The sequence below is a fragment of the Cucurbita pepo genome, chromosome 18 (assembly GCF_057944985.1).
Source record: "Cucurbita pepo subsp. pepo isolate OVF chromosome 18, ASM5794498v1, whole genome shotgun sequence".
NCBI lineage: Eukaryota > Viridiplantae > Streptophyta > Magnoliopsida > Cucurbitales > Cucurbitaceae > Cucurbita > Cucurbita pepo.
Genome location: NC_141815.1, coordinates 11,431,171 through 11,453,951, shown reverse-complemented (window position 1 = coordinate 11,453,951; position 22,781 = coordinate 11,431,171). Strand labels below are relative to the sequence as shown.

At 39.8% G+C, this 22,781-nt stretch overlaps 6 protein-coding genes, 1 non-coding gene and 1 pseudogene across 8 annotated transcripts; 4 read left to right on the top strand and 4 right to left on the bottom strand.

The window, feature by feature from the left end:
• The first annotated feature begins 423 nt into the window (after positions 1-423).
• On the top strand, positions 424-2,288 carry LOC111780305 (GDSL-like Lipase/Acylhydrolase superfamily protein). Its single transcript, XM_023660676.2, has 5 exons — positions 424-875; positions 959-1,089; positions 1,167-1,406; positions 1,480-1,729; positions 1,824-2,288. Exons 1-5 carry the CDS (start codon positions 632-634, stop codon positions 2,117-2,119), a joined length of 1,161 nt encoding a protein of 386 aa, XP_023516444.2. The 5' UTR covers positions 424-631; the 3' UTR covers positions 2,120-2,288.
• A 1,965-nt stretch (positions 2,289-4,253) lies between these two features.
• LOC111780211 (cyclic dof factor 1) lies at positions 4,254-7,137 on the top strand. The gene is made up of 2 exons (XM_023660545.2): positions 4,254-4,522; positions 5,482-7,137. The coding sequence occupies exons 1-2, from the start codon at positions 4,382-4,384 to the stop codon at positions 6,718-6,720; spliced, it is 1,380 nt and encodes a 459-aa protein (XP_023516313.2). The 5' UTR covers positions 4,254-4,381; the 3' UTR covers positions 6,721-7,137.
• Positions 7,138-10,379: 3,242 nt separating this feature from the next.
• LOC111780142 (chlorophyll a-b binding protein P4, chloroplastic) lies at positions 10,380-11,663 on the bottom strand. Its single transcript, XM_023660451.2, has 3 exons — positions 11,292-11,663; positions 10,774-11,189; positions 10,380-10,693 (listed from the first exon to the last, which is right to left on the bottom strand). The coding sequence occupies exons 1-3, from the start codon at positions 11,495-11,497 to the stop codon at positions 10,557-10,559; spliced, it is 759 nt and encodes a 252-aa protein (XP_023516219.1). The 5' UTR covers positions 11,498-11,663; the 3' UTR covers positions 10,380-10,556.
• A 748-nt stretch (positions 11,664-12,411) lies between these two features.
• On the bottom strand, positions 12,412-14,026 carry LOC111780143 (expansin-A1). Its single transcript, XM_023660452.2, has 4 exons — positions 13,867-14,026; positions 13,644-13,786; positions 13,235-13,547; positions 12,412-13,171 (listed from the first exon to the last, which is right to left on the bottom strand). Exons 2-4 carry the CDS (start codon positions 13,780-13,782, stop codon positions 12,865-12,867), a joined length of 759 nt encoding a protein of 252 aa, XP_023516220.1. The 5' UTR covers positions 13,783-13,786; positions 13,867-14,026; the 3' UTR covers positions 12,412-12,864.
• A 2,058-nt stretch (positions 14,027-16,084) lies between these two features.
• Positions 16,085-16,169, top strand: LOC111780760 (small nucleolar RNA R44/J54/Z268 family). The gene has a single exon (XR_002812904.1). It is a non-coding gene; the product is annotated as a small nucleolar RNA R44/J54/Z268 family (small nucleolar RNA).
• Positions 16,170-16,345: 176 nt separating this feature from the next.
• Positions 16,346-17,607, bottom strand: LOC111780245 (photosynthetic NDH subunit of subcomplex B 4, chloroplastic). Its single transcript, XM_023660595.2, has 6 exons — positions 17,368-17,607; positions 17,244-17,279; positions 16,983-17,142; positions 16,815-16,870; positions 16,670-16,741; positions 16,346-16,585 (listed from the first exon to the last, which is right to left on the bottom strand). Exons 1-6 carry the CDS (start codon positions 17,464-17,466, stop codon positions 16,472-16,474), a joined length of 537 nt encoding a protein of 178 aa, XP_023516363.1. The 5' UTR covers positions 17,467-17,607; the 3' UTR covers positions 16,346-16,471.
• Positions 17,474-21,591, bottom strand: LOC111780243 (pentatricopeptide repeat-containing protein At4g21065). Its single transcript, XM_023660594.2, has 2 exons — positions 19,726-21,591; positions 17,474-17,606 (listed from the first exon to the last, which is right to left on the bottom strand). Exon 1 carries the CDS (start codon positions 21,346-21,348, stop codon positions 19,765-19,767), a length of 1,584 nt encoding a protein of 527 aa, XP_023516362.1. The 5' UTR covers positions 21,349-21,591; the 3' UTR covers positions 17,474-17,606; positions 19,726-19,764.
• Positions 18,077-19,257, top strand: LOC111780244 (2-hydroxy-palmitic acid dioxygenase MPO1-like; annotated as a pseudogene). Its single transcript, XR_015413754.1, has 4 exons — positions 18,077-18,423; positions 18,699-18,761; positions 18,842-18,913; positions 18,997-19,257. The product of XR_015413754.1 is annotated as a 2-hydroxy-palmitic acid dioxygenase MPO1-like (transcript).
• Positions 21,592-22,781: the final 1,190 nt, after the last annotated feature.

The following is a 22,781-nucleotide window of genomic DNA, read 5'->3' as shown; positions in this document are numbered from 1 at the left end:
GACTAAAAATAAAATAAACCCATTTCGATCTACACATCAATGAATGCATACGCCACCCTTTGGTTTTGTGAGAAAAATCTCCTGTGGAATTATAAAAAGGTACCTTTTTTGTTGCATTTTTTTTTGACTCCCCAAACGAGTGCATCGAGCATCAACAACGTCAAAAAGCGTTTGTTTAATTGATGCTTTTGTAAGAGTCTAAGTCCACCGCTAGTAGATATTGTCTGTTTCGTTAGTGGATGTTGTGTGTTTGTCCATTGCCATTACCGTTATAAAATGCATCTCACCCCACTCCAAAGCTTAGTATCACATGATTATGTGTCTAGCTTTAATACCTCTCATAATAGTATAATAGTCCAAACCCAACACTAGCCGATAGCGTTATTGCAATCGGGTGCGAGATAACACTTCTAAAGTTCTTTTTGAAAGAATGTTAATAATTCTTAAGCCCACGGTTGAAGCAACCTCGAGTAGGTCACCATCTGAGCCCAGAATTTTCAAAAACCAAAGTAGCTGCAGTAGGTTTGAATCACCAATTGTTTGTTTATCAACCCAACAACATCCTATCCTCTCTTAAAACCTTCACAATCGACCACCATGCCCACGCCCAATTCACCCTTCTTCATCAACCATGAAATCCTCTGCACCATCACTCTGTTTCCTGCTATTCACCCTCTTAGCAGCCGCCGCCATTCCCAGCTGCCACTCCAAGATGGTGCAGTTCATATTCGGCGACTCACTCTCCGACGTTGGAAATAATATGTACCTTTCAAGGAGCTTAGCTCAGGCAAACCTGCCCTGGTACGGCATTGATTTTGGCAATGGACTCCCTAATGGAAGGTTCAGCAATGGCCGCACTGTTGCAGACATTATCGGTATCCTAATTAACCCACCCTCCCCTTTAATTATATCATTAATTGGTTACTTTTTTTACTAATCTCCAATCTTTTTATCCCAGGTGATGAAATGGGTCTACCCAGACCACCGGCTTTTCTCGATCCCTCGCTAAGTGAAGATGTAATTCTGGAAAATGGAGTGAATTACGCATCTGGGGGTGGAGGAATCTTGAACGAAACTGGCGGCTACTTCGTGAGTTTCGAAGTCATACCCAAATTAACAAATTAAAAGAAGCAATTTATTAAGATTTAGATTGAATTAACCTGCAGATTCAGCGGTTTGGTCTGTACAAACAAATTCAGCTCTTTCGAGGGACGCAAGAACTGATCAAAGCCAAAATCGGGGAAGAAAAAGCCAAGGAGTTCTTCGAAGAAGCTCGATACGTGGTTGCTTTGGGAAGCAACGATTTCATTAACAATTATCTCATGCCCGTTTACTCCGATTCTTGGAAATACAACGATCAAACATTCATCACTTACTTGATGGAAACCCTTCGCGATCAACTCAAGGTTCTTAATTTCTAAAGTAAACACCCACTTCAAATTAAAAATCTCTGTTTTGTAATGGGTTTTTGTTTTGCAGTTGTTATACAGTTTGGGGGCAAGGCAATTGATGGCGTTTGGGCTGGGTCCAATGGGCTGCATTCCGCTGCAAAGGGTACTCAGTTCATCCGGCGATTGCCAAGACAGAACCAACAATTTGGCCCTCAGCTTCAACAAAGCTGCCAGTAGCCTTCTTGATGGCCTCGCCACCAGGCTTCCAAATGCCACCTACAAATTCGGAGATGCTTATGATGTTGTCGCCGACGTTATTAGCAACCCCGGCAAATATGGTATGGAAAACAAGAAACAGAAACAAGAAACAAACAGAATTACCAAACGGTTCGACATTTTTAAAAGGAAATGGACATTGTTTGTTTTGTGCAGGGTTTAGTAACTCGGAATCGCCATGTTGCTCATTTGGGAGGATCCGGCCGGCCCTTACATGCATTCCGGCGTCGGTGCTGTGCAAAGATAGAAGCAAATATGTGTTTTGGGATGAGTATCACCCTTCGGACAAGGCTAACGAGTTGATTGCTAATGAACTCATTAAGAAATTTGGGTTTTCAAGAGTTAATCAAAACGGAGCTCCATCTCCAGCCCCTGAAGCTGAGGCGGATCCAGCCCCAGCTCCGGCGGCGGATCCATCTCCTTCTCCATTGATTTCTCCATCCCCACAGTGACTTCAAAATTTTCTCTTGTTTACAGATCTTTGTCTTAAGAACTTTTCCAATACTTCTTCTGTGCCTTCTTTTTATTATTATTATCATTGTACTATGCGATTTTTGTTTCGATTCTGATTGGCTAACAATGGTAAAAAATTGGTGCTTGCAATAATAACAAGATTCTACACCTCTCCAAATTTTTTTTTTTTTTTTTTTTTTTTTTGATAATTCTAGACATGGGTCATGATCCTTCAAGCTCATCTATATTAAATATGGTATACTTTGACCTGTTATGTATCATCGTCATCCTCGCAGTTTTAAAATACGCTTATTAGAGAAACATTTTTATATCTTTATAAGGAAAGATTCGTTTCCCTCTTCAACTAGTGTGGGATCTCACAGTCGACGCGTTGCGTATCTCTGTCATGGTTTTAAAACGTTCCCTTCTCCAACTAATGTGGGATCTCACAATTGACCTGTGTCGTACTGTCGTCACGATTTTAAAACGTGTCTTCTAGAAAGAGGTTTCTATACCATTATAAGGAATACTTTGTTCCCCTCTCCAACCAAGGTGAAATCTCAGAGTTGCCCTGTTACGTATAGAAAGAGGTTTCATACCATTATAAGGAATACTTCGTTCCCCTCTCCAAGTCAGCCTGTTACGTATCGTCGTCAGCCTCATAGTTTTAAAACGTGTCTATTAGGAGGAGGTTTCCACACCCTTATAAGGAATTTTTCGTTACTCTCTTCAACCAATGTGAGATCTCAGAGTCAGCCCGTTACATATTATCGCCAGCCTCAAGGTTTTAAAACGCACGTACAAGAGAGAGATTTCCACACCCTTATAAGTAATGTTTCATTCTCCTCTCCATCCAATGTGAAATCTCATAGTCAACCCGTTACATATGACCGTCAGCCTCACGATTTTAAAATATGTCTACTAGGAAGAGGTTTCCACACTCTTATAACAAATGTTTCGTTCCCCATTCCAATAACTAGGATCTCACGTGTATTATTTTATAATTTCTAATATGCAATAAAATAATAAATGTTTTTTTTAATTAAAACAATGTCTACAATTAAAATAGTTGCATCAAAGGCGTAAGCGTAAAGATATGAGAAATTAAATTATTACAAGAAGCGAGGAAGATTTTTTTTGGTATATTTTCTAAACAAGAAAAGTAGAGCTTATTATAATGAGCATTAATACCAAGTGTCACACCCTCAAATTAATGCTCCAACATTAAACATTAAATCAATACCTTAATACATTGTTTTAATCCAGTCCACGTCAACTTAAGGAGTCTTTAATTATAAATACTTGGTTAATTATCCTCCAACCGCCCACGCGACCGTCCTTATTATTAAGATAATGTAATTGGAAAAACTTTACCCATGAAGTAGACATGTTAATTAGTTTTATGTTTTATTATTAAATTAATTTCATTTTAATTTTATTTTTAATTAAAAAACTGTTGACTCTTTTTACACCGAAAGACAAAAGAGGGTTTTGTTTGCATTGCTTTTTAATTACTCTTACGTGGTCCAATAGCATAAATTTGTATATTTAAAAGCCATCACTAGTGGGACACGTGTCGCGTTGTGTAAAAGAGAATTTAACTCGGGGACAAAGTGCAGTGAAAGGTAAAAGCTGTAGATTTGTCCCACGTGTCGAATTTTGAAGACGTGGAGGGAGGATTAGACGTATTAGTTTAACTACTTGGGAAAAAGTTGGGAAGCTTTTTCCATGCGTGGGCCACGTCGGAAAATAAAAAGTTGGAATTTTTACTATTTTCATTTCTTTACTTTTCTTTTTCCAATAATTTGATCCAAAATTTATGTACTTTTAATTCGTCGAAAAATAGATGGTGATTTTTTAAAAAAATAAATATGAGGAAAAAATTAGTCAAAATACACTTAAAAATAATTAGGGAAGGGAATATAAAAAAGGGGAAAATGGAGAAATTAAATAATATAATAGTTTAATGAATAAAAGAAAAAAGGGAGAAGGGTGCACCAAAATGTGCGTGCAACCGAGAATCAGAATACGAAGGAACTTGTGGCTGGTAATGAAAATGGGACGATGACGTGGCATCCACCTCTTGCTTAAACGGATCAAAAACGAGGACCGAGTTGCCCAATGCCAGCCCAGACTGCCTCCAATATCCAATATCATCCAATATCATCCAATATCCAATTCCTTTCTCTCTCTCTCTCTCTCTCTCTCTCGATTTTCGTTTCCTTTTCTCTTCCTTTCCCTGTTCTTTTCGTCTTCAAAAAATGCTGGAAATTAAGGACCCTGCGATTAAGATTTTCGGCATGGAGATTCAACTTCCGGCGGACTGTGAAGTTCCGTTGATCGAAAGTGACGATTCGGATTCTAGTTCTCAGAAAGAAAATCGAGATGAGGCAGTAGAAAAGGTACAGTTCAGTTAATCAACATTTTGTACACTCAGACCTGAATTCCTCCTGTTTGTTTTACCCAATTTTGTACCAGTGCTTGTGCTTCTGAGCTTCTTCTTTTGCTTTTTCCCTCTTTCCGTTTTTTTCCTATTTGGTGATTACGGTACTCTGACAGGGCGGTTCGCGTGTTGACCGTTTAGATGTTCTTCAGATTTTACTGTTTCCGGTTTTTGATTGGTTGTTTGTAAACGCCTTCTCAAGCAGATTTTGAACTCTTTCGTTGCTAAGTACCCTAATCTGGCATTTTGGGGGTCCCAATTGATATTAATTTTGGTTTTCATGTTTGAAGATTAGGAACGTTCAAAGGGGGAAAATTGAACCCGCAATTCTTTTGGATTCAAAGATCGAACCCTGCATCAATCTATCTTGTCTTAGGTTCCTTTTTTTTCCCATTTGAAACGGCAAATCGATGATTTTCCACTCTTTAAAACAAAAATTAGCATGGTTTCAACAAGCTACTGTTCTTATTGTTCGAGCTATAAACTTGAAATTGTCATTCATCTTGTTTCTCGTTTCCTTGGAATATCCTATTCCTCGCAATTAGTAGTGAGATGTTCTCTATTGTCTTCAAATTTATATGGCTTTTCTCAGGTTTCGGTGGAATCCATAATTTGTTAGCTGTTTGACTTTGTACTTTGATAATAAACCAGTGTATACACCAACCTCCCCAACCCAAAAGAGAGAAAGAAGAAGAAAATATTGGGGCAATACTCAGGATTTGAAAAGAAGTGTGAACTAAAGATCATTACTGTTAATTCTTATACGTTCTTATACTGCCAACTCTAGTGTCCTTAATCTGCTATTGATTTGTGAGGTGGAGCTTTCTCGCTGACATGACTGATTTCTGATATATAAATTTTGAAGTTATATGGTATCTGTAGTAGCTAAAGAGTATTAAAAACTGTTTCAATTTTTAGGATGTAGGAAAAGCCACTGAGAATTCAGCTGCAAAAGAAGAAACTCTACATGATTCGGAGGATTCTGCATGTGTACAAACGGCCAATGAGGCACACATGAATCCTGAAGTGATATCAATGGATGAGAATGACAAACCAGACAAGGAACAAAATGACGCACCCAACTCAAAAGAGAAATTGAAGAAGCCAGACAAAATACTTCCATGTCCCCGCTGCAATAGCATGGAAACCAAGTTTTGTTATTACAATAATTATAATGTCAACCAGCCACGCCATTTTTGCAAAGCCTGTCAAAGATATTGGACTGAAGGCGGTAATAGGAGAAATGTCCCTGTTGGAGCTGGCCGCCGAAAGAACAAGAACTCTGCCTCACATTACCGTCATATTACAATCTCAGAGGCTCTTCAAGCTGCACAAATGGATATTCCCAATGGGGTCAACCACCTACCATCCAAAAGCAATGGCCGAGTCCTCAATTTTAGTGCAAACACATCTGTGTGTGAATCTATGGCCACTGTCCTCAATCCTCCGGAAAGAACGGTCTTGAATGGAACTAGGAATGAATTTCATAGACTCGAAGACCAAGGAATTAAAGCACCTTGTAAGGGTGGGGAAACTGGCGATGATTGTTCCAGTGCATCTTCAGTGACTGTGTCAAGTTCAACGGAGGAAGGAGCTAGGAGGTGCCCTCAAGAACCACAGATGCAGAACATCAATGGTTTCCCTCAAATCCCATATCTTCCCGGTGTTCCTTGGCCTTGTACATGGAATGCACCACTACCTCCACCGGCTTTCTGCCCTCCTGGAGTTCCTTTATCATTCTATCCTGCGACATACTGGAGCTGTAGCGTTCCAGGTGCTTGGAATGTACCTTGGTTCTCTCCACATCCCTGTTCTCCAAACTCTGGTCCAATTTCTCCTATACTAGGGAAGCATTCCAGAGATGGTGACAAACTCCAGGCTGATAATTCTGGGAGGGAAGAACCTCCAAAACAGAAAAATGGATCTGTTTTGGTTCCCAAAACTTTAAGGATTGATGATCCAAATGAAGCGGCTAAGAGTTCGATATGGGAGACACTTGGTATTAAGAATGATTCAACCAAAGCTGTTAATCTGTCTAAGATCTTCCAATCAAAGGGTGGTCAAAAGAATAGTGTATCTGAAGTGTTATCATCTCCTGTTTTGCAAGCCAACCCTGCAGCGTTCTCAAGATCTCTTACTTTCCGTGAGCATTCGTGAATGGTATTTTAGTGATGTAAAATTTTAGTCCACTTTATAAGGGGAAGTTGGATTTTTTCTCCCTTAATCTGCCTTAGGGGTCACTTTCCTTCCTCCTCCGTATAATTAATTTTTCAGGTTCATTGTAAAAACCTCTGTAACTTCAGAAGCTAAAGCATGAAGTGGAGACAAGCATCAATCTCAAGCTTCTTCTGCCCAAGAAGCCATCCGGTTTTTCAAGAATCCTGGTATCGTTGTCTCTATAGAAAGAGTAGCAGGCATTGCTTCTTTTTTCTCTTTCTTTTTTTAATGTCTTGAGTTTGTGGGTTTGCTAGCCATCCTTTTGCTGTACATATCTTTACATATGTGAATATAGCTGAAGTAGAGTTGCAGCAAAAGTTTCTCAGATGTATAAAATGCAGTTAAAGTTTGCTTCAATTTTGATGATGGCTGTCCCTTTGCATTCTCCTCCTGGCTGGATAACCAAACCCAAACTTCAAATCATTGTATTGATAAGATCTAAAGAAATGAGTGTCATCTTTCACCTGGAAATATACAAACAACCATATAGCAGAAGGACCCATATCTGTCACTGTCAAAGGATGAAAATGTCTTTCAATATCTCAACATAATGCCAACTGCCAGGACAAGATGAAATATTCCACACAGCTAAGCATGTCAAAAGTAGAGTGTCAATTGGTGAGCACCAAAAAGGCTCCCTAGAAGGGTAGGTCTGAGTTTGAACCCTCAGTAGATATCAGACCAACCAAAAATAACACAGGAAAAGCGAAGTCCCTTTCCCCTTCAATCCCTACAAAAAACCAAAAAAACTTCCTTCAAAAGACTGGATCACAGAAACACCTTTCTTTTCCACTCTTTTCCCTTTCTACTGGTAAAACATACAAACTTGGATGGAAGGTTTCTGGCCCTTGATCTGAAGTGATAAACTTGGGGTTCTCCTTTTCCAAATCCTTTTCCCTTGCCTCCCTCTTTTGTGGAAGAAAAGATGTTAGATGATCAAAATGTCACACAAAAACTAGTATTTTCACTTAAACAGAAGTGATAAACGTCATTGTCGTCCGTGATTGATGAGCAAAGGAGTATGTAGATATTTTGTTAGTAGGATGAAATATAAACCACATATTATGCAGAAAATCAGCTGCTGTAGGACCCAGAAGCTAATGCCACAAATCATTCTTGGGATTTCTCTTGATATTTCTCTATTTTTCCTTTTGCTGTTTTCTCTCCCATGTGAAAACTACCGTCCATTGCTTCACATCCATAAGCTTATCTTTGGTTTAGTTCTGAGGGAAGTTAGCGGATTTATTGCTATTTGTTCAATTGAATTTATTGCTGTTTGTTCAATTCTGGTGAGCCTGGTTGTCCATTTGCACTGAAACTCTCACTCAGTGAAAGAAACATAGATTTCAAATGGCTTTCTGCTTACATTTCAGTTTTCTTTTATTCTTTCTTTCTTTCTTTTTTCAATCTTCAGTTAAACAATTTGAAATCTCTGTCTCAATCACTAAAGTTAAACCCAAAGAATGGGTTATCAACTTTACACTGTGACTTGTATTATATTTGTACTGTGCGAGGAGTAAAATCCAACCATTAGTGCTATTTCCACTATCATCTCAAGTGCATGCTTTCAAATATCTGAAAAGAAAGGCCTTTCTTTTATGTAATCTGATTATTTTTATCAATATGGTCAGAAGCTTTTACTCCATGAAATCCCACCATCTCCACCCTAAATTATTGGCTTTTCAGCCAAAGTTGACTTGTTCAGAAGAAATGGCCCAAAGCTCACAGGGATTAAGAGTCGACTTCCCACTATAACACGTCTTTCTGCTTATGCTTTCTATGCCATATTATAGATTGTTTTAGAAGTCTAAATGCTCCTAATAGCCAAACTACATCGTAGCAGTAGCTGTTAGTGTTTAGTACCCATAAGAAATCTTGATTAATTAGAAAAGAAAGATCAAATGTTAGGAACCACGAACTTCTACAATGGTGTGATATTGTCCACTTTGAGCATAAGCTCTCGTGACTTTGTTTTTTGTTTCTCCAAAAGGCCTCTTACCAATGGAAATGTATTCCTTATAAACTCGTGATAATCCCCTTAATTAGCCAATGTGAGACTCCCTCCTAAGGATCCTCAACATGGAAATGATTGGAACGGGTGAAAGTAATGAATCCCATCCACTAAGTTACTTAATGACCCAGTTTCTTTGGTGTTCCTCTGACATTTGGTCGAACAAAGTAGGTAGAAATTCCGTTGTTTGAGAAAGCATCCACAAGAAAGAAGTGTGGATGTGAAGCATCACTTCCCCATAATCCAAAGAAAAAGAAGAAAGGAACATCCAATTTCTCTGATAGTGGGATTGCTAAGAATTTTAACTTTACAAATGTATTCCCAATTTCCTCTTTCACTTCCATTTTATGCTTTTTCTTTCACTTCTTTGATCTTTCCTTCCCAATACGTTGAACTTCCTTTTGAACTCTGACCCTTCAATCATAGGTTCTACACAGATCACTCATGAAGGCATAAAGCAACGCTTCTACATGATACTGTATGCAGCCAATGAGCTTGTTGTTCGCATAAGAAGAACATTTCAATCTTTTTTTGTTAAGTTTCCACGTCTCATACTTGAATCGATTCTACCTACCGGTTATACTATAATAACTCAATTGGTCATTTGTTCTTGTGAGATCCCATATTGGTTGGAGAGGGTAACAAAAACATTCCTTACAAGGGTGTGGAAACATCTCCCTAGCAGATGGGTTTTAAGACCATGAGACTGACGGCAATACGTAATGAGCCAAAACGAACAATATCTACTACTGGTGGGCTTAGGCTAGTACAAATGGTATCAAAGCCAGTCACCCGACAGTGCGCCAGCAAAGACGCTAAGCCTCCAAGATGGTGGATTGTGAGATCACGCATTAGCTGGGGAAGGTAATGAAACATTCCTTATAAGGGTGTGAAAACCTCTCCCTAGAAAACACGTTTTAAAATCGTGAGGTTGACGGTGATATGTAATGAGCCAAGACAATATCTATTAATGGTGGGCTTTGGCTGTTACAATTCTACACCTTCTTGAGTCTTGTTCACGATGTACACTACCATTGGCAAACAGTTCAAGAACATCCATTTCCCGACCTATGGATTATTTAAACACAATGACCATATAATATCACTTCCAAGGTTGCATGATTTACAGCCATCAAAAGATAAATAGTCAAGAAGGTGGTGAAATTATGAATTTGGGAGAATTCTTTCATGAAATAATGTTCATTTTCCCTTTTCTGCAACAAAAGCTTACTCCAAATATATAATTTAAACTGTTATGAAATATGGAAGACAGTTAGCGTGGTATTTTTGTATCTGATTGGTCCCTCTTGAAGCATTAACAGACATCAACTAATCCAGCCCAGAACAGCAGATCCCAAGTTCAAGAAAAACAATCAACGATAATCAGCTAAGGAACAGTTTTTATCCTTTCAGTGTACTTCAAAGCTGAAGTTCGAAAAAGGGGCGACGCGTTCTTCGATCTTTTGTAAGATGTTTATAATATCTTGACTAGTTAAAGACTATCTCGTTAGAATTATAAGAAAGTTTTGATGATTTAGAGTTTGAAGGCTGAATGAAGCTGCAAAAGGCAATTCATGTTCATGGAATGTGTAATAAGTGGAAGGATCATGTCATTTAAACAACATCCAAGCTACATGGGAAGCCTCCCACCACTGTACACTGAGATCCACTATGTTGTTTCATATCACATTCCAAAAACAAGCTCTCAAAACAATCTCAACCATTTACTTTTAACACACCAACCTTCTCTTCCTACAAACCAAATCTAGTTGCCACTGAACGTCTGCACAATGGTGTTGTGCCATGGGTCAGAAATGTGCTGCAAAAGGTTCTCAAACGGCCCCTTCCCTGTCACGTTGTGTTGCACAATGAACCCCAAAAACGCCAACATCGCAAGCCTCCCTGTACAAGAAATAAACACCAATTCATATCATAAGACAAATCTGGAGTTTATATCTAGAGGTTTAGTTCTAAGAGCTTACCATTGGCTAGTTCCTTCTCTTTGGCTTCCTGAGTGGGAGCGAAATTGAGGGGGTTGAAAATCCCACCGGGGTAACCGACTTCATTTGGCGGCAAACTGTATTGCTTGAAGATGGGGTCTTGGTTCACGCTGCCGGGGTTCTTGATGTCCTGCCACCTTCGGATTTCCACGTAATGGAAAAGGATGAACTCGATCACGAACAGAGTCGAAGACGATGCGAAGTACTCTGCTTTTCCGGCGTCGTACCATTGAGGAGCGTTGATGATTCCGATCTTCGTGAAAACCTCCGGCAGAAGCATTCCGGCGACACCCAGCATAGCCCACCGGCCGTTCACCAGCTCCGCCTGCACGAACCACCTCAAGTTCTCTGGGTCCTCGGCTAGAGACAGTGGGTCAAATCCATTGTCCCCTGGAAGACTGCATTTCGTTTAATCATTGGCTTAGGAGAAAACCCAATTTTTCCAATAACTTCTAGTTCGTAACGCAAGTTAAGAGTAGATTTTTAGTGTATGGTTTTACCTGCCATTTAAGTATGCCGGAGATGGCAGACCAGGCAACCACTCTCCCTTCTTGGCTTCAACCTTGAAAGATGAAGAAGACGAAGCAGCGACTGGTTTAACCGACAGCATACGGTGGAGTTTGCCGGAAGAACCAGTAAGGAATCTCGATCGGGCGGCGCATGGCCGGAAAACAGCGGCGGAAGCTTGAGTAGTGACGGTGGCCATCTCTCCTGAACGATCTACTTTTGTGTGGGGGAGATTGAGGAAGAAATGGGGGAGTAATTTGGAGGCCTTTGTAACATCACTTCCATGCTAAGTTTGTGGTTCTTGTTCGCTCTTCAGATCTGAGGGTTCATTCACGAGATTTTCACGATCTAACGGCTGGAAATTGGTCGGGAGTTCTGGACTGCCCGAAGGGGACGACGGGGCCTTATCGCTTTATCCTTTGAGTAATATCTTCAATCTGTTTCTATGCTTCCATTGGTTGATAAATGATAATGTGGGGCCACACCTTTCCTACGTGGGCGGGTCTCCTGCCAGAGATACGATTGAGGAATATATCCACGTGGAATCTTGACCTTGCCAATTGGACTATGACAAGTGGCCCTCCAATCAGAAGAAATCTCCACTTTAAACAATTTTTAAAAAAATGCGCTTAAATTGACCTGGGCCTTTGCGAGGTCCAGTGGGCTTGGTTAAAAGTTGGGCCTAAAATTGGGTAGCAACATAGTTGGGCCTCAAATTGACCACTTTGGTAATATGCTTATTTCCTAAAGGTGTCACTTTTTTTGTACCAAACTTGGAGTGGCTTGAGTTGATTACTAAACCTAAATGGTGTTAGGATTTCATGGGAGCTTGAAACAAATGCATTTGTGGCCTTGAGATGTCATGCACCTTTCAGTAAAAAAATGAACAAATGCACCCGTGTTACCCTGCACGTTCGTGACATTGCAGCGTTCTTCCAGAGAGTTGTTCTTATATTCTTTGCTGTTGTAACTCGAGCTACAGAGTTTTTGGTGTTTGAAAGTCAAATACTTTTCCGTGTTTGTAGCTAGTTTCAACACCCTTGTAAAAAGCGTTTTGTTCTAATCTCTGATCGATGAGGAATCCTCACCATTTTTCTTTAAAACATTCCTCCATGAAAATAGAACACCGAATGTATAAGAACATAGAAGCAAACTACATATATCTTAAGACATAATAGGTATCAAAAGAGCTGTAGTTACAGACATCTCTTAATACAGCCTCTTGAGTTAACCAACCTAATACTAAACTACATATTATAAACCCCACACACTCCCATGTCCTAAGCTATAACGCAGAAACAAAGTGGCGGGTGTCAAATGCCTACCGCTGCCACCATCTTTCACACTGCCATTGCCTTAAAAACACACAGCAGAACCCCAAACCCTAACCCAAACCCACAAACTCCCTCTAAAACACTAAATACCAAAGCAAAAGGAGAAAGAGGACACATTAAAAACAGTGCCCACTCCAACACTGCAAATTTCTAGCACAACTTCCTAAAAGGTTCTTAAAAAGACCAAGGAAAATAAACTCTCTTCTGTTTTCTTCTGACGTTGCCTTCCGGCTCATGGGAACTGCAGCCCACTAAATGTCTGACCGAATCTCCACCCAGCTGGCACTACGCCGTTGGATATCACCGTCCGCCCATCGCCGGTGGTTACTTTGAACGATAGCCTTTGTCCATCCAGATACGAGTTGCTCTGCCAGTTCTGGCCCCAGTTCCTTGACATTGCTTCCCACCCTGTTTTCGACCCTTTGATCCACACTCCATGAACATCCCCAGCTCCCCCTACGTTGGTTATAAGAACTAAATTGAAGTATGAATGGCCGTTGATTGTGAATCTGATGCCTCCTTTCTTCTGACAAGAAACCCTGCATTTGTATATCTGCTTAGTCTCTTTTTCACTTTAGCGATGAGTTAAACAAATTTAGTACCTTCTGTATGCCACTGGGACAATGCCGGCTTTGTAATGGGCGATTTGCTGGAAGACGGGCTGGGAGAGATCGAAATGGTGCTGGGGAGGGTTACACCAGCCACCGGCGTTGTTGGGGAGCGCATTGTTTGGTGGACAAAAGTTGGTGGCAGTGACCACAATGGAGCTTGAAAGACACCATCTTGCGTCATTTACGCACTTGATTTCGAAGCAAGCCCCACAGCTCAGTCCATTGTTGAATAGGGCTGTGCTCAGAGCTGCTGTGTTCGTCCCATATCCCTGGCTGTATAGGTTTCCATACCCACAAGCCCCTCCTGCAACAACAACAGAAACATCAGAAAAGCCTGTGGTTGTTAACTTCAGCTCGAGGGTTTCTATAAAAATGCGCAAGTTTTAATCTTTTTACATACCCATTGTACCAGCAGCGTCGCCCCCACCGTAGAACGTGGCGTGGGCATTAGTCCAACCTCCTCCTCCATTGTTGCCATGAACAGAATCACATCCCAAAGATAGAAGAAGACCCACCAAGACTAATCCAAGAAACGCCATTTGCCTGCAAAAAAAAACAGTAAATTTCACGAAGACGAATCTAAAACACCCTTAAAATGATGGGGATTAGAGAGATTAACGTACCTGTTTGGAAGGTCTACGATGTGTTTGTGAAATTGCCTAAGACAAAGAAAAGAGGCAGAGGAGGCAGAAGGGCTGCTTTGGTGAGGCCAGGGGAGGAGGGTGGGGCATATATAGAGAAAAGGAGAGGCGAGAAATATTCTTTGGCCATTGCTTTAGCCAACGCCAGGGATAATAACCGACGTGTGGGGGCATCAAACTGCCATGTCCATACAGTTGCTGTCTGTTCTGTGGTGGGGAATAACATCTTTTCATGAAATCACGTGGTTTTCTAAATCTTTTTGAATGAGTATCACTTTTTCCCCAGAAATTTGGTGAACGATTCTACCTTCCAAAGAATTTAATAACGTTTAGAACCCCAAAAAGTTATCTGTTTTTGCCTTTAATAACAGTTAGACCCTCTTAAGCGCGCTGCTAGACCCATACCCTTTTGCTCTACTAATGCCATTGACAGATCCTTCACTTCCTTATCCTCTCCTCCTAAAAGGACTTTAACCCTTCTTTTTTTGCCGTTTCTTTAACCTTCTTTTGGGCATTTTGCTATCATTTCTTAGTTCTAAAGCATTAGCTGCACCTGTTTAGGCGTGCTCTTTGGAGCATTCACGCATGGGAAAGCCAAAAGGAAGGTTAAGTAGGACTCCATTCAAATGTTTAAATGGGTTGAATGTTGGGTTTGTGGAGCCAAAATCAATTCAAAAGATGAAAAAGAAATGTTTGAATTTGGACATCATTATGCTCTGTAACTTGTTCTTGTTTTCCCTCTGTTTCTTTTTAAAATCATCACTTTACAGCCAAAAAGTTGGACGGAATGAATAAGCAAATTAATTAAGGTTCATACAAATGGTGAATCCATACCCCAAATTCAAAAAGCCGCCTCATTTACTTTCATGAATAACCCTCGTGAACAAGCTATCAAAAGAATCCACCTTTTTCACTTTACTGTTCCTCTCGTGTCATTCCATCACTGGATGCCCAAAAACACACAAAATTCAAATCTTTACAATAACCCATCAAACTTTTTGTGAAACCCTAATGCTCTGTTTGGAACATTGTTTGGAAAGCTGCAGTATTGGCAATCACATGGATGATGTAAGGATGAACAGCCCACGTACACTGTGTTTCTGCTTGCATTGAAACCACAAATAAGCAACTAAGTCCTTTAACTTTGTATTGGATTCTATGTTATGCGGGACCCCTAGGCCATCCATTTGTTCATCGAGTTCCCAGGCCATGCCTTCCACCCGCCTTTTCATATCTGTCAAAGCAGATGGGGATGCTCCGCCAGTGGCACGTTGCCGCGAGTGGCTGTTGCAGTGCTAACTGCATTTTGCTCTGTTTACTGCACAAGCAGCTTGTACTCTGCCCTGCTTTACTGTTCTTCTCGATATCATAAAAACCCTCTCTCTCTCTCTCTCTCTCTATTTCTCTCCTTTTGTTTTGGTCATTTCATTTTCTCTCTGTTCAGATATGTTTTTCTTTCAAATGGAAAGCACACAGAGCCTAAGCAACAAACGAACCCCATTTAATGTCTGCCAATAACTCTCCCAACGTCCATCGAAAAAGTTAGCAGTAAATTTAAAGGTATATTTGAATGCTGCATGCGCGCCTCCCATCCCGCCAATTTCTTTACAACTCTTCTCTTGTCAATCCGACTTTTCAAACAGAGCCCTTTACTCCCACCATTTTGAATTCAAAACTACTTGCTTTACCTTTCACTGCATCAGATGATCACTTTTTACTGGGTTTTAGAACTGCAAGGACTATAATTATTGAGTCATTGGGCAGAGAAGTAACCTAACCCAATATTTGATTTGATCAGCACATTCAAGCCCATCACAAAACAAGCAGCCCGTTCAAACCAAATCATGGGCCTTCATACTGGGCTGGAGCCTTCATACACAAATCTTCGTTTCCTTCGGCCACTTGGTGCTGATGCCCTTATCTATAATACAACTTCGTTCTGTAAACCCTAGTCTCATTCGCCCCAGTGGCTCTGGATTCTGATGTTTCTTGTGAATCTATCGCCAATGGTTTCAAAGTTTGTTTATTTGTTCTCGTCGTCTCCACACTGGAGGAAGTTTTCCAATTCTCTTTGCCTGTGATGGTTTTAAATATACTTATTGTTCACTTGATGAACAAGTTCATTGCTATCCTCGCTTTTTCTTCAAGACTTTTACTGTTTGTTTGCTTAGTTATGGATTCCAGTTTTCTGTTGATGAATTGAGCAAGTGACGATGAAACAGACAGGGACATCAGATCTCAGCTTGAGAATGATGATCGTCTTTTGGGAATCTCTCTGATGCTCACTTATCCTTAGTTTTCATTGTTTATGAACCTAAAACAATTATCAGACCCATAAGTGATGATTTTTATACAAGATTGTCACTACCTCTGATGGTAGAAGAACTGATACTTTTTACCTTTTGGATGGTTTCTGCTGGTTTACGTTTGTTTCCCTTTTCTACAAGGAAAGAACTAAGAATTTACTGAAACAATCCCTATATTGCCAACAGCTACTGTAACTGAAGTGTTTTAATGTATACACAGACTGGTTTATGCTATATTATACTAATGACACAAATGGATGCCAATATCCCTTGTTAAGCTCTTATTTCCTTCCAGCTTCTTCCAACTCTCTAAGCCCTCCAACCTTCTGCTCAATCTCCTCTATCAGCTCCTCCCGCCAAAGGTCTGCTCTTGCTGCTTCTTCAATGTCCTCTTGCTGCAAGATCAGACATTTACAAAGACAAAACCTTCAACGTGGTGTCATGGTTAAAGATCTCAAGTCCCAACAAAAGAACTTCACCTTCTCATAGACCCAATGTCCTGTTCCATCTCCTCCATCTTTCCTGTACACCTCTGAGTCATAATATGGATCCTGTAGCCATTATCTTGTTCAGTACTCAACTATTTGGCTTAACCCAAACCCATTGAAAGTGAATGTATGGTACCTTCATGGAGCCAAAGAACAGACATCCCCAACATGTGAACATGATGTAAAGACTGTCTGATATTAAACAATGGTTGAAGTGAAGGTTAGTTTTCATTTGAATGGCCTAATTCTGTCTGCGGTCTACAATAATAATTGTCCATAAAAGTCAGCCTAATTAAGCACTTACAGACATTCTTTATAGCTTCATCGCTAAGATGCACAATAGATTTGTGGGTAACAAGGTCTCTTTGGCCGTCCAAGTGATCAACTAGAACTGCCATCAATTGCCAATCTGGGAAAGCACTCACCTTGCCCATAGAGCCTCTTTGGCGCTTTGTATCTTCAATCTATTTATTCCACAAAATCCCATGAATTTCTGATTACTCCCGTATAATGAATTCGTCAATCAATTTTACTTTCATTGTATGTGGAAATCAGAGGAACTTACCAGTTGTTGATGACCGAAAATACCAGAGTTCGAAGGCTGCAACAATCATAATATAATGGTAAAAAATAGAGCACGTTTAAATGGATGGAGTTTAGAGGCAGAAAGAAAAAAGACGACACTATACCAGTTTGGGATGTGGGATGAGGGTTGATTTGTGTGGGTGGAGATTTGAGCTATGCAGTGTTGGGTTGATCATGCTGAATCCTGCAATAGCCTTGGCCATTATTGGAGATGAAAAGATGGAACTGTTCGCTATTACCTGGATTTTGGATTCTTATTTGTGCACGAAGAAGGAAGATAGGATAAGGGAACCATTTCTGTCCACCCTTGTAGATGATACATCCCTTTGAAAAGTTTTTAGCTCTGTTGGTTACATCATTTATAAGTTCCGACAAATTTATACCAATCAATATCTGTTGTCACGACAATTTACCTTATTTATTCTAATAGACTAAAAAAGATTTGGAACATATTTCAACTCTAAAAATTAAAATTGAAAATTTTGGAAGAACATAAACATATGAAACGTTTATTATAATGGAAAAATTATGTAAATTGTTTGTCCAAAAAACAAAAAGGATCCAAGTAAAATAGACTGAAAGGATCATTCCCAAATTTTGTCAATTTATAAAAGTACCACCTAATTACTCTACTTTAAACTGCTTATCTTCTCCAATCAATGGGATTGCCTTAGGGGACAGTATTCCTTTCCCAACCCTCATAATCTCTCCAGTCACCTCAGCTTGCACGTCTCGCCTCTTCTGAGAACCTTTTCTAGCAATCGTTTCGTTTCGTGTTGGGGTTATTTGTCTATTTTTCCGGAAAATTTAATTATGGGGAAGACTGGTTTGTTTGATCTGGAGAGGCATTTCGCCTTCTATGGCGCTTATCACAGCAACCCAGTCAACATTTTCATTCATGTTCTGTTTGTGTGGCCAATTTTCTTTACCACCCTCAGTATTTGTACTTCACCCCATCTTTCTACACTATTCCCAAATCCCCTTGTGGGTTTGACCACGGCCTGGCCTTGAATTTCGGATTTCTTTTCACCTTAATATATGCTGCATCTTATGTGGCCTTCGATAAGAAAGCGGGGTCCATGGCCGCTTTGCTTTGCTTGATTTGTTGGGTTGGAGCAAGCATACTCGCCTTTAGACTTGGTTATTCTCAGACCTGGAAGGTAATTCCCCGCTTTCTCTCCAATTTAATTTATGGGGCCTTGGTTTGCAGTAAATCAATCTGTTTCCTATAGCTTACCCACTTCGATCTCTAATCCTCTTGTTGAGTGAATTGAATGGGATTAGTGGCAAGCGTTGAAAAACAGCTCAATCTGATATAATCTAGTTGGAGTTTGGTTGATGTGTTAAAGTTTGACATCTTGGTGGGAGCAAGTTGGGGCCATTTCAAACGAGAGTTTGTCTGTCTAAAATTTTGTTCATTTTTGTTGTCCATCAGATAGTACTGGCTGCTCAGTTGTTCTGTTGGACCAATCAGTTTATAGGCCATGGAATATTTGAGGTTAGACAGGTTACTTCATCTCAGTGAATTGATGAATCTCTTCATGATTCTTAAGCCATTTAATTTCATCTTTCTGATAGAAACGAGCACCGGCTTTGTTTGACAATCTTGCTCAACCCTTTCTAATGATTCCATTCTTTGTGTTTTTTGAGGTATTTCTTCTCTGGTTATTCGGAGAGTTACTTGTCAGTGTCGATATTGAAGCAACTTTGTTGTTTCTGATGTTTGGTTTCAGGTTGTTCAAAGTTTGTTCAAATATGAACCATACCCAGGATTAGTGCGAGTGTGCAAGAGAAGATAAAAGCAGATATCAAAGAGTGGAAAGAACAGAAGGAAAAGCTGACATAGGTTGAATTGCCTAAAGTTCAAGACAACTCTTGCCTAGATCTCCCTTTGTAGTAGCATGAAGAGAAGAACATTTTGAAATCTTGATGTGATATTGGTTAGGAATCACGAACTTTCACAATGATATGATATTGTCTATTTTGAACATAAACTCTCATGGTTTTCTTAAAAGGTCTCACACCAATGATATGATATTGTCTATTTTGAACATAAACTCTCATGGTTTTCTTAAAAGGTCTCACACCAATAGAGATGTATTCCTTACTTATAAACATAATCATCCTCTTAATTAGTCGATGTGAGACTCTCTTCTCTGGAGCCCTCGAATAAAGTACACCCTTTGTTCGAGACTTGCGTCACTTTTTTACTACACCTTCGAAGCTCACAACTTCTTTGTTCGACATTTGAGGATTTTATTGACATGGCTAAGTTAAGGACATGACTCTGATACCATGTTAGGAATCACGAACCTCCACACTAGTATGATATTGTCCACTTTGAGCATAAGCTCCCTTCCAACAATCCTCGACAATATTACGATGTTTTGCTTTTCAACAATGGTTTGTAATGTAACAGAGTACATAAAATGAATGAAGAAGACACAGGTGCGATGACTTACCTGTTAAATAAGAACTCCAAACGAATGCACACTGTAAACTCAGATATAACTTTCGTTTCTTTCAGCATTGTTATAATTCTCAACAGTGTCCATCTCCAACTTCCTGCATGGATTAATTTCCAAAAAACTATTACCAGGCTCTGGTTTCTGCACCCCTTTTCGTTGCATTGATTTTCTGACCTTCATCATTTCATTCCATTGACCAGAGCTTGCATATATATTTGCAAGAAGAACATAATCACTACTATGATCTGGCTCTATCTCAAGAACATGGCTCCTCACTCTCTCCCCGAGCTTAACATTTCCATGCATCCGACAGGCTGCAAGTAATGTTCTCCATATAACAGCATTACACTCCATTGGCATACTCCGTATCAGCTGATAAGCTTCTTCTACAAACCCAGCTCGTCCCAGAATGTCCACCATTGATCCATAATGCTTAACTGTGGGTTGGATATTGCAGTGTTTGGTCATTAGATCAAAATATCTCCTCCCTTCCTCCACCTTTCCTCCATGGTTACAAGCACATAATACTCCCAAGAATGTCACGCCATCAGGAGTCACAATCTTCTCTGCTAACATGTTTGAGAATAATGTCAGTGCATCCTCTACATCGCCGTGTGTAGCTAATCCCATGATCATTGTGTTCCATGTTACTATGTTCTTGCCACTTGTTGCATTAAACATCTCACGGGCCTCTTCAACTGCTCCACACTTGGCGTACATGTCGATCAATGAATTGAAAACGGCAATAGTCTTTCCTCTATCGTTATGCTTCACATGGGAATGAACCCACCTCCCAAAGTCCAGTGCACCCAGTGCAGAACATGCTGAGACCGTCACAACCAGTGTGGCTTCGTCAGGCTCTACACCACTCTGCAACATTTGAAGAAACAAGGCAAGTGCTTCGTTGTACATCCCACAAGAGACATGACAGTCGATTACTGTATTCCAAGCTACCAAACCTGGTTTGGGCATTTCATCAAACAGGTTGCGTGCTAGTTTGACGTCTTTTAAACTGCCATACATATGAATAAGCGTGTTCCTAACATACACATGGGAATCGAGGCCAAGTTTCAGAATATTGACATGTAACTGCTTGCCCAACATAATTGACCCCAACTGCCCAGAAATCTTTAGCAAGAAAGAAAAAGTGAAATTGTCTGCCGCTATTCCCTTCTCTAGCATTCGCTTGTAGAACTCAAACGCTTTAGGCAGATTACTAATTCTTCCAAATCCCCTTATCATTGTATTCCAAAGAAACCCATCTGGATTTTCGATTCGGTTGAAAACAGCAACAGCGTAATTCATGTCGCCATGGGCCGAAACCGCACAAAACTCAATGAGTTTGCCAAGAACGAAGAGATTCTGATCGAAACCCGACCGGATAGTACGAGCATGGACTTGATTCAAGTCTTTCACGGCGGAGCATTGCTTGAAAAGAGACAGAAATCTTTGTTCCTTGGAAAAATAGCTACCATTGGGTATTGCTTCAGTGGGTGTTTTTCGATCTGAACTCCAAATGAACTTGGGGAGGAGCAATTGAAAATGTGGAAATTTGATCTCAACTCGGGAGCACAGAGAGCGTGCCAAGTTGGATTTTCCACCGTTGAGAACGATCATAACAATTGTGTTCGATCTGCAAGCTCAATCAAAGGCTTGCAAAATCCCGGCGTGTCAGCACAGAAGTTTATGATCCTCTATTCTTTAGCTCAGTTTTTATTTCCATGTTGGGTAGACACACTCGTTTAGCCCAAAATGTTGAACAAAATTGACCATCTTACCAATCCATTGCAACCCATCTTCTCTTTTCTTTTGGTATGGAATTCTCAAACCATCTTACACAAACCCAAATGAATATAGCCCATAAAGTTGCAATCTTTCATACATATTATTATTCGATGATATTTTGCTAAATCCCTCTTTGTTAATCTCTTGAACTCTCGAAGTTGAAGCTAAATAATTCCCTCCAAGCTAAATCTCGTTCAAATTCATCATATGTAACACTTCATGTCACCGTTAGTAGATATTGTCCGTTTTAGCTTGTTACGTATCGTCGTCAACCTCACGATTTTAAAGCATATTTGCTAAGCATAAGTTTTCACATCCTTATAAGGAATACTTTGTTCCCCTCTCAAACGATGTGAGATCTTACAATACATTCCCTTGAGGTAAGAAATGCTTCGAGAGACATACTTCTAAAGAGAATTAGATACAAGATCTTCAAACTTCCAAAAATAAAAAATACGAACACGACTCTCCACAATGGTATGATATTGTCCACTTTGAGCATAAGCTCTCATGGCTTTGCTTTGGGCTTCCCCAAAAGGCCTCAAACCAATGGAGTTAGTATTCCTCACTTATAAACCCATGATCACACCCTAAATTAGTCGATGTGGGACTTCCATCATCCAACAATTTGAAATAATTGTGGTGTTATGAAAGAAATAACATCCCAAGTTAGGCAATGTTTGAAACAAAATAATATGAGATAATGTTAATTAATATATAATATATATACGCTTCAAAGAAAGCCGACTATTGCCTAATTTTAATATACCCTTCTTTTTTATAAGCTTTATTTTACCCAATCATATTCTGCCATATGCTTGTTCCCTTCCAAGTTTGCATGCTTGAAATCCATCAAACATGCCCCACCCTAACTTTGTTTATAATATTAATCATTGTTTTCTTTTGCTAATATCATATGCCTACTCCAATTCCTTTGTCTCAATTCAATTTGATAACCTCAGCTGACAACCAAATAATATTTCTTTAATAAATAAATAAAAACATAATTTTACCTGATCTCATATTCAATCGTTTATCAGAGTTAAAAGAGAATTTAATCGTTATTGTTAGATAAAAATATTAGAAATATGTAATTCTAACACGTGATGGAATCAAGGTGGAAGTAACTTGGTGAGTCAAACATCTTTAATATAGATTTTGTGTTGTCCTGCTCTATGTTATGGCTATGTTTGACTAAGGTGTGTTCTTGTTGAATGAATACGGAGATGTATGACTGGTCACTGAAATTATGGCTATACCCCACA